This window comes from Balaenoptera acutorostrata, chromosome 13, assembly GCF_949987535.1.
Source record: "Balaenoptera acutorostrata chromosome 13, mBalAcu1.1, whole genome shotgun sequence".
In the NCBI taxonomy this organism is placed as follows: domain Eukaryota; kingdom Metazoa; phylum Chordata; class Mammalia; order Artiodactyla; family Balaenopteridae; genus Balaenoptera; species Balaenoptera acutorostrata.
In genome coordinates, this window is record NC_080076.1 from 26,298,483 (window position 1) to 26,314,885 (window position 16,403).

Sequence of the window (16,403 nt, forward strand, 5' to 3'; positions counted from 1 at the left end):
ATATTGAAACTTGGGGATCAGTTTGGAAAAAGGAGTGACACTGGGGATGTGTAGAGTTGGGGTTAAATTCTAAACCTGAGCTTGCCTTCTAGTCTGGCCTGTGTGGAAATGATAGCAACTCTGATGGTCTCTAAACGCCCCCTCTGGGAAAACCAGCCAGCAAAGCGGAAATAAGTATTGGTTCAGGTGAGGGGGTCAAGGCACAGATACTTCACTTATCCAGAGCTCAGCCTGCTCTCACCTCTCCTGTCCCAGAACATGGATCTCAGAGCGAGGGACAAGTGCCTGTGATCAGCGAAATGGCTGAAGCCATGGCTCCTTATCCTAAGACCACCTGACCCTTGCTCAGAGCCCCATGGTCGCCCAGCCCAGGGGGCTGCACATTAGAAGTGGGGAAGCTTCTTTAGGCAGGCATTCCTAACAGGTAGCATGACCTCTGGGAGCCTTACTGTGGGAAGGGGCAGATAGAAGAAGAGAGAAAATTGCAGCAGTAGGGACAAATCTCCTGACACAGGAGAGCATCTCATAGACATGCCAGAGGGCCCTGAAGACAAAGTTACATTATTTTCAGCACCTTGGCCACTGCAAATGCTTTGTGGAACAGAGCTGGGGAGAGGAGTACACAAACAAATGTTAGGTTTTATTCTTTGCCACAAAAGGATGAGAAGCATATAAATGTTAAAACAAAACAAAACAAAACTTCGTGCAGTAGGGCTAAAATGAAACACATTTTGTTGCTTGAAGGGGCAATGTTTAGTTGTCTAGAAAAGACTTGTATGTGAACTATCTCGTCTGTATTGCTAGATAAACAGTAAACCGTTATTCCTGTTGGCGTGATGGAGTGTTAGGACCGAAAGAGACCATGAGATTCTATAAACCCATCTTAAAATGTTTATAGGTTCAGAGATGTGAAGTGGTTTGCCCAAGGACCCACAGCCAGATGGTGGCAGAACTGGGCCTTGAACTTGGTTCACTAGAGTGCAAAATGGATTCAGGGTTCTGGGGAGCAGACCTGGGTTCAGACCCTATACCTCTGGCAGGAGCAGCCAGGCCGGGGCTGGGACCTCCTCCCTACCCCCAACCTCCCAGAGGTCAGAGTCAAGGCCTAGATGGGAGGCTGGGGGGCCTGAAACACCTGCCTAAGGACAAGTTGAGGAAACACTGCACGGAATGGGTTGGGGGTCTGGGGGAATGGGTGGGAGTGCTGGTAAGCCAGGAGAGCTGGACAGAAGTCCAAAGGGCAGGCTGGGTGCAGGGCATTGGAGTGGTGTAAACACGCCCAAAACATAAGTGAGCCTCTGGCATCCCCCGGCTGGACGGTTTGCTTCCTATTCTAGAACAGCCTGACTCCAGGCATGTCAAGAACTGGTTTGAAAGGCAGCTTACAGCCCGGAGATGGGAAACAAAGAAGAAAATGCCAAGCACTCCTTGTAATCTTGTGGGAAACAGCTCCTAGAGTCTGATTTTTGCTTTCTATTTCTTGTAAGAGAGGCCGAGAGGGCTCAGAACCCGGCTTGTCCAATGCAAACCCACAGAAGCGTCTTGCTGCACATCTATCCACGGACTTCCTATTTTTACTCTTAATAACCGTAAGCTCGAGTTTACCAGGGTCTCCTTGTTGCTATAGTGAAAGGTGAAAGTGCCAGCCTTCCAAAGCGCTAGACCCTTGGCTTAGAGGAAGAACAGAATCTGGGTTGCTTTATTTTTGGGCTTGACTGAGAAGGTTTAATGCACCATTTGCCAGCCCTCCCAGCAATGGTGGTTTGTGCTCAAAATACATGAAACCTCAATAACAGAAAAACTGACGATTTCAGGAAGTGGGTATCTGAGAGTAATATAGAAGGAAAACTTTAAATTACAAAAATGATAAAACTTCATTAAGAACATCTAGAAAATGACAAAGAAATGAAAATACATGTGATTATAATACCATAACACAGCTTTCATGGTCCTGAGCTGTCATCCTACTACAGTCTATCAGTTTTCTTAAATGTGCATTTGGCAGAGTTGAAGATTTAGTGTGCGTATGTAGTGTGTGAATAATGAGTAGTCTGCTTTTTCACTTATTATGTCATAAGCATCTTTCTGTGCTGCTGCATTATCTCAATAAACATTATTTTTATTGGTTGGGTAATGTCACATCATTTCATATAACACTCTCCTACTTTTCATCTTTGGTGTCTCTTGAATTCACGCTTGGTCTCTATCATACCATCTCTTTCAAAATTCTACTTCTCTAATTTGGATAACTGGCCTGCCTTGTCCCTGTCCCCACCCCCCTACACACACACACACACACACATACACACACACACTCACACACATGTACACAGTAGGATTTCCTCCACTCTACAGTCTTGCTAATCAAAGGGTGGTCCCACACCAGTGGCCTGGACACCCCTGGGAGCTTGTTAGAAATGCAGAATTTCAGACTCCAGCTGGGACCTACCGAATCTGAATCTGCATCTGTATTTTGACAAGATCCCCAGGTGATTCCTAAGCACATTGAAGCTTGAGAAGCACTGATCTGAAACACACATTCCCCACGCTCCAGGAGAGAATCCCGGCCAGGTGCGCAGTCTGCAGAGTGCAGACCAAATGGAGAGGGGGCTGGGAGTGAGTAGGTGAGGGCCAGCCAGACAACCACAGGTGGTGGGCAGCTGTGGGCCAGGAATCTTAGAGAGGTTGCAGGAAGGAATGAGGCCTGTGAAGGAAAACCTATAGAAGATACAAGATTGAAAACTGAGGGCTCAGTTGGCTAGGAGGGGCAGGGGCAAAACAACCAGCCCTGGCTCACTCCCACTTTGTAGGTGAAGAAGCTGAGGCACAGAGATATTAAAATGCTTGCCCAAGGTCACCAGCGAATAGGTGGTGGAGCTGGGAGAGCAATCTGCTTCCAGAGCCCACACTCTTAACCACCCTGCAATGCAGTGGAGGGTAAACGACAGGAGGAAGAAAAGAATAAAAGGACGTTAGACTCCTACAATGAGCTGGGTAATTTTTCACTTCCTTACATACAATAACCACGACAGCCTTTGGATGTGGATATTCCTACCCCATGTTACAAACGAGAAGGTCCATTTGCACCAGTGATGAGCAGTTCCTGAGTTCACATAGTTACTAACAGCTGAAGTCAGGATTTGAACCCAGGACATTTTGGGTCCCAAAGTGATGCTCTTTCCAAATTGCACACTTCATCCGCAAGGTGTGGAGCTGCTCTCTGCTCTCAGAACAGCTTCTTTCCTTCTCCCCTGTCTCCTGATTTTATTTTATTTTTTTAGATTTGATGAAAGCTTAACTTTTAAAAGTGTTTTTATTGGAGTACAGTTGATTTACAATGTTGTGTCAGTTTCTGCTGTACAGCAAAGGGAATCAGTTAAACATATACATATATCCACTCTTTTTTAGATTCGTTTCCCATACAGGTTATTACAGAGTATTGAGTAGAGTTCCCTGTGCTATACAGTAGGTCCTTATTAGTTATCTATTTTATATGTGGTAGTTTGTGTCAATCCCAGTCTCCCAATTTATCCCCCACCCTTTCCCTCTGGTAACCATAAGTTTGTTTTCTACATCTGTGAATCTATTTCTGTTTTGCAAATAAGTTCATTTGTATCATTTGTTTAGAGTCCACATATAAGCAATATCATATTTGTCTTTGTCTGGCTTTACTTGACTCAGTATGAGAATCTCTAGGTCCATCCGTGTTGCTGCAAATGGCATTATTTCGTTCTTTTTTATGGTTGAGTAATATTCCATTGTATATATGCACCACATCTTTATCCTTTCATCTGTCGATGGGTATTTAGGTTGCTTCCATGTCCTGGCTATTGTAAATAGTGCTGCAATGAACATTGTGGTGCATGTGTCTTTTTGAATTACGGTTTTCTCAGGGTATATGCCCAGTAGTGGGATTGCTGGGTCGTATGGTAGTTCTATTTTTAGTTTTTTAAGGAACCTCCACACTGTTCTCCATAGTGGCTGTACCAATTTACATTCCCACCAACAGTGTAGGAGGGTTCCCTTTTCTCCACACCCTCTCCAGCATTTATTGTTTGTAGATTTTTTGATGATGGCCATTCTAACTAGTGCGAGGAGATACCTCATTGCAGTTTTTTTTTTAATTAATTAATTTTGTTTATTTATTTTTGGCTGCGTTGGGTCTTCATTGCTGTGTGCGGGCTTTCTCTAGTTGCGGCGAGCAGGGACTACTCTTTGTTGCAGTGCATGGGCTTCTCATTGTGGTGGCTTTTGTTGTGGAGCAGGGGCTCTAGACACATGGGCTTCAGTAGCTGTGGCACGTGGACTCAGTAGTTGTGGCTTGTGGGCTCTAGAGCACAGGCTCAGTAGTTGTGGCACATGGGCTTAGTTGCTCCGTGGCATGTGGGATCTTCCCGGACCAGGGCTCAAACCCGTGTCCCCTGCATTGGCAGGTGGATTCTTAACCACTGTGCCACCAAGGAAGCCCCCCTTATTACAGTTTTGATTTGCATTTCTCTAATAATTTGTGATGTTGAGCATCTTTTTATGTGCTTTTTGGCTATCTGTATGTCTTCTTTAAAGAAATGTCTATTTAGATCTTCTGCCCATTTTTTGATTGGGTGGTTTGTTTTTTTGATATTGAGCTGCATGAGCTGCTTGTATATTTTGGAGATTAATGCCTTATCGGTTGCTTCATTTGCAAATATTTTCTCCCATTCTGTGGGTTGTCTTTTCATTTTGTTTATGGTTTCCTTTGCTGTGCAAAAGCTTTTAAGTTTAGTTAAGTCCCATTTATTTATTTTTGTTTTTGTTTTCATTACTCTAGGAGGTGGATCAAAAAAGATCTTGCTTAGATTTATGTCAGAGAGTGTTCTGCCTGTTTTCCTGTAAGAGTTTTATGGTATCAGGCCTTACATTGAGGTCTTTAATCCATTTTGAGTTTATTTTTGTGTATGGTATTAGGTAGTGTTCATTCTTTTACATGTAGCTGTCCAGTTTTCCCACCACCACTGATATAAGAGACTGTCTTTTCTCCATTGTATATTCTTGCCTCCTTTGTCATAGATTAGGTCACCATGGGTGCCTGGGTTTAACTCTGGACTTTCTATCCTGTTCCATTGATCTATATTTCTGCTTTTGCGCCAGTACTGTACTGTTTTGATTACTGTAGCTTTGTAGTATAGTCTGAAGTCAGCAAGCCTGCTTCTTCCACCTCCATTTTTCTTTCTCAAGATTGCTTTGGCTATTCAGGGTCTTTTGTGTTTCCATACAAATTGCAAAATTTTTTGTTCTAATTCTGTGAAAAATGCCATTGGTAATTTGATAGGGATTGCAGTGACTCTTTGGATTGCTTTGGGTAGTGTAGTCATTTTGACAATATTGATTCTTCCAATCCAAGAACATGGTATGTCTCTCCATTTCTTTGTTTCACCTTTGATTTCTTTCATCAGTATCTTATAGTTTTCTGAGTACGGGTTTTTTGCTTCCTTAGGTAGGTTTATTCCTAGGTATTTTATTCTTTTTGATGTGATGGTAAATGGGATTGTTTCCTTAATTTCTCCTTCTGATCTTTCATTGTTAGTGTATAGGAATGCAAGAGATTTCTGTGTATTAATTCTATATCCTGCAACTTCACGAAATTCATTGATGAGCTCTAGTAGTTTTCTGGTAGCATCTTTAGGATTTTCTATGTATAGTATCATGTCATCTGCAAACAGTGACAGTTTTACTTCTTTTCCAATTTGGATTCCTTTTGTCTTCTGATTTTAAAACCCCATCTCTGCCCAGGGACACATTCCCCTTGCCCGTTCATGGTGAGGACAAACACAGGGCAAGTTTCAGATATTTTCCTCAATCCTTAAAATTGTGAAATGTTTACGACTAGAAGGTACCTGTTGTGCATTTAATCCAACTGCCTCATTTTACAGTTAAGGAAACTGAAGCCCAGAGAGATCAAGTGGCTTGTCTGAGGTCACACAGCCATAGATCCAAGACTCTGACCCTGGATTCAGTGTTCCTTTCGTGACTCTGGGCTGTATTTGCACCTGGTGTCCTGGGTGCCAAGGGGTCTGTGCACCACCAGGGCAGCCAGCACTGGGCTGTCGGGTTGCTAGGTCAGTGCAAGTTCAGCCTTAAGCTTAAGGTGAAGGATGCAATGGATGAATCTCCATTTAAAAAAACCAAACTGGGGCTTCCCTGATGGCGCAGTGGTTAAGAATCCGCCTGCCAATGCAGGGGACACAGGTTTGAGCCCTGGTCTGGGAAGATCCCACATGCCACGGAGCAACTAAGCCCGTGTGACACAACTACTGAGCCTGCACTCTAGAGCCCACGAGCCGCAACTACTGAGCCCACATGCCACAACTACTGAAGCCTGTGTGCCTGGAGCCCGTGCTCCGCAACAAGAGAAGCCACTGCAATGAGAAGCCCATGCACCACAACGAAGAGTAGCCCCCACTCGCCGCAACTAGAGAATGCCCACACGCAGCAACGAAGACCCAACGCAGCCAAAAAATATATTAAAAAAAAAAAATGAAGAGGAACTAAAGAGTAAAAAAAAGAGAGAGAACAGAGGCTTGAAAAAAAAAAAAGCCTAATAAAAATAATATCTGCTTGTTAAAAATCCAAGCAGTGTAGAAGTGTGTCTGCAAACACTTGAAAGCACCCCCTCCCAGCCCTCCCCGGCCCACTCCCCAGGGGTAACCACTTAGTGCCGCCTCCAATGGCTTCTTAATTTTCATGCCAGCCATTGGGTTTTGTAGGATCCATGCCACAGCAAGGCTATTTTTAACAAGCATCCCAGGCTTCAGGAGGTTGAGGAGAGGGGAAGAAAAAATATTCCATTTGTGTATTTTTAATCCATGTGCATTTGAGCAAGCAGTGGCTTTCCTGTCCCTGCTGCCAAGGGTTTCAGGCAATTGATTAGACTTTCTGGGTGCAGGGTAATCCTTTCTCTTCCCCTAACGAGGCTGGAAGGCCAGGGAGAGGTTCAGGTGATGTTTCTGGGGCTGATGGCTGTCTCAGCTGGCTGCCTCCTGATCCTGCCTGCCCCCAGCCCTCTCCTTCCGGGCAGCCTTGACAATCCTGGCTGGGTCTTCCAGAGCAGAGGAGGCCTGGGAACCTGACTCTTTGTGCCACACTCATATTTAGAAATGTCTCCAGCCAGAGGTTGGCGTCTGTCCCGCTTGGGCTCTGGGCAGGGGGTGCAGTCACATGTGCTGCCTTTGAGTGGGCAGATTTTGAGTGGGCAACGGCCCGCTTTGAATATAAACACAGTCCTTTTATGCCGAGGAGCTGGCATCCGAGCCTGTGCTCCTGGTCACTGGCTGAAGGCAAGTGCTGGTAGCCGGATGGGTGACAGGGAGACGGAAGAAGGATGTCACAAGGCTTGAACTGGGCAAAATGGTGGTCGAGGAGGGGGTCTCAGCTCCCTGCCCTCCACCCCCCCAGCCCCGTCCCTATCTTTTTTCTGTGCTCCTTTGCCAGGTGCGCAGAGCACTGCCACTGCCTGAGTAGGAGGCCTGCTGCCCCGTGGGGCTGTGGAGGGGTGTCGGCCAGACGGTGACCCCATCTGAGCCTTCCTTTCTGCCCTGTGAGTTCCCCAGTATACTGAGGGGTGGTCCTGGGAGGCTGTGTGCATTGGGACCAGAGTGAGGCCCGGATGTGGAGCCAGCTGCGGCAGTCTTGCTCTGCCCTCCCTGTCGGTGAGCAGACAGCCCCTCAGCCCCTCCAGATGGCACCTGCAAAACGTGTCCAGGATGATGTCATCCCTGAAGGCTCTTTCGGCGCTGACAGTGATCATTCTACAATTTCTTGCTCACCCTGCTTTCTTTCCCATGACAGTGCATGACAACAGATAAAACGGACCAACCAGCCCAGCCTTAAATAGCAGCCCCCTGGGTAACAAACATTATGCCTTAGCCCTATAAAAACTCTCCTTTCTTTTAAACAGTTCCTTTAAGGAGGGGCATTCTGGTTCATTCACTCATGCCTCAGGTCTTTAATGAACAACTGTGAAGCGCTCTCTCCAGCTCCACAGCAGCGGATGGGGGCTTTTGGATCTCCTTACATAGCACCTCTCCACCCCTCTGCAGGCCTGCCCTGGGGACCAAGGTGGCTTGCTTACCACATTTAGCTCTCTGGAGAGGACTCTGCCTTCCTGCAGCTGAATCTTCAGAGAGAACACAAATGCAATAGGATTCCTCTCCTACAGCTGATGCCAAGCCAGTGCCAAGTGCTGAAGCCCCTTGCACCTCCACCTCACCCTGCTCCATCTTCCCTCCTCCCTCCACATCCCAGGGGAAGAAAACTCCATGCAGTGGTCAAGAAGGCTGAATAGATATTTTCCTCATATCTCCTATATAATGAATGAATGAGTGAATGAATGAATAAATAAGCAGATAAGCAAGTGAGCAAATGAATGGAGGAACAAATGGAAACTCAATCTCTACTCCAAAGGAACTTAAAATTCAAAGGAAAAGAACCATGCTTGTAGCATGGTAGCACTGTGGGACTGAAGGGGACCCTAGGGATTGGACTCACCCCCTCTTTTTATGGGAAAGGAAATGCAGGCTCAGAGGCGGGAGGGGCTGCCGTGCAATGCATGCAGCGGACCACGGAGGTCAGAGGATGGCGAAATCGCCCAGGGAGAGTGAGATCCTGAATCGAACACAAGGCTGCCCTACTTTCCCTCTGCTGCTGCCCTAAGTGTCCCTTGTCCTTGGGAAAAATTGTCTTTTCATATGGTTGGGAGTGGATGGCGCAGTTTTTCTTTCAGGGTTAATTGTTTTGCTGACAGCACAGATAATTAGGAATGAGAATCCCGAGTGAGGGCGACAGCACCATCTGCTGTGAATATGTTTCAACCCCACCTTGCAGGAGGGCTCAGAAGCACTCCGATCCCCACCCTCCCACCCCCAGCAAAAACTGATGTGCTCTAGCTGTTTGCTTCCGGAGCTACAGCCGCCAGGTGATTGTGCAGCCCATGGGACAGGCTGGTAACCGGCTTCTGAAGGGTGCAGCTTCTCCTCCCTTTCCCACGGCATTTGGTGCACGTGTAGTAGGGCTCATGTCTTACTTGGTAGAACAAGGACCCCCTCCCCTTCCTCGGGGTGCCTGGGACACAGAGCGATAATAACACCAGGGGATGACTTTCCATTCTTCCCATAGCCTGATGTTTTGAGGTGTGGTCCGGTGGGCATGTGGGTCTGCACTGAGCTCCTGGCTGCTTTTGGTGTTTGCGTCCTTTTTCCGCTGAACTCCATGGATTGGCCACCTATCCTGGGTTTCCTGGCCTTTGGCCTGTGCTGCCTATTCTAGAAGGATCTCGGCCTGCCTTCCCACCAGGTAGGAATTTCCTAGGTTGTGACTTCTTCCTGGAGAGCGGAAGCAGAGCAGCGTTGGAATCAAGCAGAGAATCCAATTGTCCAGGAGCAGCTGAGATCTTTCTTCGTAGGGGTGGAACTTCGTGGTGGTGTTTTTTCATTTTCATTATTCAGGAATATATCCCATATACAAAAGAGCATTGATGTGTGTGTATGCTTTTGGAAGGTAATACCAATAACTGCTTTGTTCTTTCAAAGGGGCTTCTAATCCCCAGGGCCGCCTTGCCCAGCAATGCCTCGGAGGGCAGAGCTGTAAAGCCAGGTTGCCCTGGAGGCTCAAGGTGGGCACCCTGCCCCCCTCCCCACTCCCAAGCTGTGGCTATTTATCACAGCAGCACCCTGTTTGCCTGAGCTGCTCCTGTCAGCTAGGGGCCTCCACATTCCTGCCTTCCCTGTTTATCACTCTCTTCTCTGTGCCTTCTTCGCCTAGACCCTCCTAGCAGGGGAGAAACCACAGGCGGGATCCTCCTCCTGTTCTCTCTTCTCCCCCTCCCCCCACAGCAGGCCAAGCATGCCTCTGTTCCCCTCGTCCTCCCCACTCCTACCGACCCGCCATTCCCCTGACGTGCTAGGAAATTAACCCAGTACCAAGGGGCTTGCTGGAAAGAATGATAACTGGGAGTCAGAAATTCCAGTCTTGACTCTTTCACTACCTTCCTGTGGGATCTTTAGTGAGATTCTCAACCTTTCTGTGCTTTTGTTTCCTCATCTCTAAAATAACCTTAAAAAAAAAATACCCCTTTATGTCACTACTGTGAAACCACATGGGTCCAGTGGATGCCAAAGCAGCTTGAAGGGTATAAATCAGGGTGTGTGTGAAAGACATTGTCATTGTTAGGCTTACAAAATCCATGGGACTCCAGGTCCCTGCCTCCCTTTGCTGCCCTCATCCCTGTCCATGGTGCTCCCCCTTTCCTGCAGCGCTGGATGCCCTGGTGGACACTCTCCACCTGCCACAGCCCCTTCTCAGCAGTGGATCCACTGAGGCCCAGAGGACCCCGAGGTTGGGGTGGAGCTCAGGTCACAGCTGTCTGGGCAGTGGCCCCGGGAGCTGGAGGCCATGCCTGGTCAGAGATGCGGGGCTACGGCCAATGTGGCCCCAGTCTCCAGAACCCAGGAGATCTGCATGCTGAGGCGCGGCTTCTTCTTGTTGGAGCCCCTTCCTACCTGCCCCCTGCCCCCAGAGTGTGAGCTGTGGTCTTGGCTATGAAATGTGGTCACTCAGTGGAGCAGTGTCTGTGTCCCTCACCCAGCGAGGTTTGCATCTGTACCCTTGTCTCTCACTCTGAGCGAAGGGCTGTGAAAGGAGGCCACAGGTGGGTGGCCTTCCTGGAGCCCCCAAACCACAGCACACCGGAAGCCTTGTCCCAGGGCCTGGGCTGCAAGAGTTGAGGAATGTCCCCGGTAGACATGGCCTTGTTCTTTGTGGGTCTCATTGGTGGAGGGAGGACACCCAGGTCCTTCCTCTTTCCTGGGGCAATGAGGTTCTGTTGGTGGGTATGAGCTAAATTCTGAATGGTGGGTAAGATGGGTGACTGAAGGTGCGTCTTTCAGGCAGATGAAATAAAATATGCCAAGGTAAGGAGATAAGAATGAAGGGGTGTGTGTGTGTGGCACACGCATGCTGAGGCCTGGGGGTAGGGTTGGTGGGTGGGACATTGGCAGTGAAGACCCTAGCTGAGGTAGAGTCTATATAGTCACTTGGAGTTACAAGATCTAATAATAGAGAAAAAAAAGATGGCTGGAAAGTTCTAGAACAGTTAAAACTTGGACATGTGTCTCTGGCCCTGGTAGGTCACAGGGACCTTTGTTCTTCCTACAGGTCTCCTCTGAAGCAGCTGGGAACTCAGAAGGCCTCACTACCCCTGAGGAGTAGGCCAGCCAGGAGAGCAGTAAGGGATGGCATGAAGCCCACCAGGGCCTGAGGAGTGAGCACAATCTGCAGCTCGTTGGACCCGGAGCCTCCAAGTCGGGAGACTGTACCAGCGGGGGGACTCAAGAAGAATTGATACCTCGGCCCCAAGTGACATGTACACGGTGTAATGACAGGTAATGAACCTGAGGTTCATCAGTCCTTTCTGAATGATATGGCAGGTAGGAGAATGTATCAGCCTGCAGTAGACATAAAAGGTCAGCTCTTGGGAGGATAACCATGCAAACAAAGCAGAGTAAGCCCTGATGAGATAATAGATGGATGCTTTATAGTTATTAGTTCCTGCCCCAAGCTCTTGCTGGAGCTAGGCACCAGAAGATTTAGCAGCAGGTAGGTTCACTTACTATACCTCATAGGAAGGCCTGATGCCATATGGATGTAGCACCTCTTGTTTTAAGACCTTAGAGTAACAAATCAAGAAGTCATTATTTCCCATCAGCTCCCTTGGGAAGCAGGGCATGGATGCCAGTGGGGAAACAAAGGCAGCGAGGGGTGCAGGAGCTCTTTCATGGATCAGTGATACCTAAGGGATAGACCTGGAGGCCTTATTGGCTGAGAAGCCTTCTGGGTTGGGACAGATTTCTTGAATGACCGGTGAGGTGATGGGTTGGTATTTCTTGTAAAAAAGGAAATAGGGACTTTGTGGCTGCCTTCGTCCCTCGAAGGATGCCAAGGCAAGTAGCAGATGACCAAGGCTGACTTGGGGAGGTCATGGGTGGGGGTCTGGAGAGCACAGGCGGGGGCTGGCAGACACCCTGGGTCTAGCAGGTAATCTGAGGAGGTCAGCCAAGGCAGAAAGCATTGAGAAGGTCCTCAGAGCCTAGAGGGCAGGACCCTGAAGCTGGGAGGACCAGGGTCCAGTGGGACTGGAGACCCCGAAGATGAGCTCTGATCTAGTGGAGGGCCTGTTCCATTGGCCATCTGGTCGTCACTGTGTGTGTCATACTGGGTACCGCTCTGGCAATTTCCGCCATGGGGAAAACGGCAGGCTGGGGCGGGAGCAAAAATAGCTTGGGGCCTTGGGAAACTGACCAGGGCAGGGGGAGAGGGCCAATGGCCTGGGGCAGGAGGCCCAAGAGGGTGTGGCAAATTCCATTCCAGTGCAGGCCAGTGTCAGGGTCCACAAAGCCAAGCCAAGGGGTGGGGAGGGGCAGAGTATTAGGACTTCTGGGAGCCCTTGTTCTAAGTCAGGCAGAAAGAATAAGATGAAGAAGGAATCCAGAAAGCTGAACCCAGCTCTAGGAAATGGATCAACCACAGGTACCAGGTGGGCCCAGGACTTGGCTTCTGTCTATATGAACAAATGGCAGGGGAGTCGAGCTTTGGGGACCCTGGTGAGGATAGTTAGGGGTCTGGCTAGGCCTGGAGGGGCTTTGCTAGGGAGCTGGTATCTTCACAGTTTCCTGGAGCTAGCTGTGTCCCCGGGCACCCTAGACCCTAGTGTACCAGCTCTGGACTATTCTCAGACCCCCACCTCTCAGTGGAGCAGGCAGTCTGTGCATTTTAGGCTTGACTGGGGACCTGGGCAGGGCTCACCGTGTGGGCCCTCGTGATGGGAGGTGATGGGGGGCAGGAGGAGGCAGAAGAGGCCCAGCCCTGCAGGTGGCTCAGGAAGGTAAGGGGCTTAGCAGCCTCAGGAAGGTAAGGGGCAAAATACTTTCTGATTAAGTCAAGAGAGAACAAAGGGTTGAATCTAGAAGTTTCTTAACCTAGTTTCCCAATATTTCCCGAGTACCTATTTTGTACTGGGCACTGTGCTAGGTGCCAGACATACAAAGATGCATGAGGTGTGTCTGCTCCCAGGGGAGGGAACATGGGGCAGAGGAAAAAACATGGGAGTGGAGACAGATCTGGGACTCTGGGAGCCTCAGGCTCCTGTCTTCAAAATGGGGACAAGACTTTCTCACTCACAGGCTGGTTGGGAGAATTAAATAAAATGAAACATGCAAAACATTTAGCACCGCAGCTGGCATCATAGTTAGTGATCAGTCATTTAGTTTTCTTCCATTGTTCTGCTCTTGGAGGAGCTTATGGTCTGGGAGGGGAGGGAGCAAAGAAGGCTGGGAGAAACGCATCCCAATTCCCAGGGCTTCTGATTGTGAACAGGGTTTGAGGCCTGGGCTTTGAAAACCTCGTTCTCGGCATTCCTCTGGCCATGGAAAATGTAGTTTAAGGTGGATCCGAACACTCAGAAATGGTGATTGCCTGTGAGTGCTTTGGCAGTTGCTGGGCCTGGGGATGCTTTCTGGGCACTGAGTAGGATAGAGGGAGGGAGGGGTGGGTCCAGGAATTTACAGACGTGTTGAGAAGAGAGGACATTCTCGGAATGCTTGGAGAGTCTTGCCTCCTCGGCTTCCAGCGCTGCTCTAGGGAGTGGGGCAGGATGAGTCGGGTACAGAAACCGAGGCAAGACTTGGGACCTGGAGCAGGGCTGCCCAGAGAGACTGAGCATGCGCCAGTCTCATGGAATTTTCAATTTGAAGCAAGTGAAATTAATTGTAATAATGTTTCATTTAACTCAACATGTCCAAAGTATTATCATTGCAACATGGAGTGAATATAAAGATTATTAATGAGATAGTTTATATTCTTCTTTTCGTACAAAGTCTTTGAGGTCCAGAGTGCATTTTTATACTTAACGGTTTATCTCCGTTTGGACCAGCCACATTGCAAGTGCTCAACAGCACCTGTGGCTAGTGGCTACTCTATTGGACAGCTTAGGTCTAGAATTTAGAGCATCTTGCCCAGGGGCACCCAGAGGCCAGGTGTATCCTGAGCTAGACAATAGGACTTACTATTCTGTCCTCTTCTCATGACACAACCGAAATGAATTCCTGGGGAAACTGGCTTGAAGAATCAGAGGTGTCTTGAATCACTTGTTCTGGATGGTAACGTGTGTTCTCTAGAACCAGCCCTGGCTGCAGGTCTTCCCAGCTGGCCTCAGATGCCACCACTTACTGGTGCCGGGCTGACCCCAGGCAGTTCCCAAAGCTCTCTGAGCTTCAGAAGCTGCATTGAAAGTGGCACTAAAAATGTCTGTTTTGCTGGGTAATTATGAGGACTAAATAAAATAATCATTACTCTGTGACATTCCACGTCAAGAAATAATGCTTTTTATTTTCCTAAATTAAATGAAAACCGGGTTGAGTTCCCTATGGGCTAGGTGTGGCAAAAGTGTCCTAGCAGGAATTTCTGTAGTTCTGTTTCTACTCTTCTGTTGCATGAGGACTGTGGGGCTTTGTGGGGCAGGACAGATGGGCAGGGGGTGAGCCTGGACCTTGGCCCAGGGTGGCTGCCTGTGGCCCTCCTTATCCAGAGCCGTGTGGTCACCTGGAGGAGACAGGTCCTGCAGGCAGCTTGTGCCCCTGTGTCAGCTCTGCCGTAGAGAAGGCAGGGGTCCCCGGGCTTTCATCTCTAGAGGATGGACACCACCGTGGCACTGTGTTTCAGTGGGCCGAGGGGGTGCTGGCCACCCCAGGACCCATTACCTAAGCCATCCCAAGTGTCTTGGGACCCGACCCAGGCACCCTACTCGAAAAGCTGCTTGTCCTTCATCCCCTTTCTCTCCTGTCTCCCAGCCTCAGCCTTTGAAACAAAGGCCCATCCCTACCTTACCTGCCTCCTTTCTTTACCAGCCATAAAAATACAGATTACTCCCTGTGAGGGCCAGGGAGGCCACGGTCATAGATATGGCTGCTCTTTCTGGGTTTGGGAGAGGGTATTTTCTATTACTCTGTGAATGACATCTGCCCCAGTCACGGGCTCCCAACAGCAGCAGAAAATAGTAATTGCTACATATGTGTCCTGACACATGTCACTGGCATAAGGTTGGCACTCCACAAAATCAAGTTCCCCTAAGCCCAGCCCCACCTGAGGAATAGGTTAAATAATTTCTGCCTTTGGGGTTTTTCTGAGACTCAAATGAGATAGTGTATGTGAAAGACTTGCATAAAATTATAAAATGTTATTAAGACTCTTAATTCCCTACCTGGCGTGGTTTCTTGGTTGGGAACTGGGTTGATTCTAAATGTGCCCTTCCACTCGGCATCACATGGCAGGTTGGGCCATCATCACGCACTGTCCTCCCCCCCGTGGGCCCCGCTCAGTGCTCCCCTGGGTGTTCCTCCCTGCAGGGGGAGCACCTCTCAACTAATAATCCTTTGTCTCCTGTGTGTCAGTGGCAGGTTTCCCTGACATCCTTAATTTTCTTCAGCCTATTGTGTGGGGTCTCTAACTCATCCCCCTGAGTTTGGAATCTACCCTAGTTATCAAGAAAGTTCCCAACCCATCTTTTCCGGGCCTGAGGGGAGAGAGGCCTGGAGCTAAGGAAGCGTCCTCTTCACCTACCTGGCTTGGGTTTGGTGAGGATTCTGCGATGGGAAAGGAGGTTTGAATAGAGTGTCTGTAGGCAGATCCTTAGGGCTGGAGTGGAGAGAGCAGGATAAGGAGGTACAGGTCGGTGATGCAAAGAGTAACCGGGTGTCAGCCACGCTGGAATCAGTGCAAAGTCTATAGACGAAAGGGAATTCTGCAGCCCTGGAGACTGAAATGACATTTTCAAGGTTGGGTCAACATCTGATTGTGTGAGGTTGCGTCAGTGGTCCTTGGATGCTCACCGCAGCCGTCTGTGTTGTTCCTCCCCTGGGGGCAGCTGGCTTCTGCTTCCTGTTCCTCTCCTGGGCCCTGAGCTCTCAAGGCTGTCACGAATCCTAAAAGAGTCCTCCAAAGCAGTGTCATTGTGACTTAGCATCTATTTTAAAAGGTAATCTATGGCACATGTGGGGGACAATGAGGAGGGAGTGTCATAAAATCAAGCATATTTAGATGGAGATATAGTCTAGATTCTTTCTAAGTTTGCTTTGTGACCCTGTGCACATCTCTCAAGTTCCCCAGGCCTTAATGTTCTCATCTGTTAAATGAGCATGAGAAAGTGCACTGCAATGATTTAATGCTGTTGCCAGGCACACATGCATTCAAAAAGCAAGAGGCGCTTTGAATCTTAATCACCAAACAGTTGAGAGTATTATGGCAACCCCCTTTTCCTCGTCAAGTCTAGCAGTGTGTAATTCTGCTCTTCAAAATTAGTCTCTTCATTGCTTCCTGGG

The 16,403-nt window shown here is 48.7% G+C and overlaps 1 protein-coding gene across 6 annotated transcripts in view; it reads left to right on the forward strand.

Moving 5' to 3' along the window:
* Positions 1 to 16,403, forward strand: part of ZBTB7C (zinc finger and BTB domain containing 7C) — a 376,550-nt gene that overhangs the window by 68,386 nt on the left and 291,761 nt on the right. For 4 of the 6 annotated variants that reach the window (XM_057527128.1, XM_057527133.1, XM_057527132.1 and 1 more), the window contains exon 2: positions 11,188 to 11,414. The exons of the other annotated variants lie outside the window; for them this stretch is intronic. In XM_057527128.1, coding sequence (XP_057383111.1) covers positions 11,408 to 11,414 — 7 coding nt within the window. In that variant the 5' untranslated portion in view covers positions 11,188 to 11,407. The remainder of the gene's footprint in view (positions 1 to 11,187; positions 11,415 to 16,403) is intronic. 6 annotated transcript variants of the gene reach the window in all.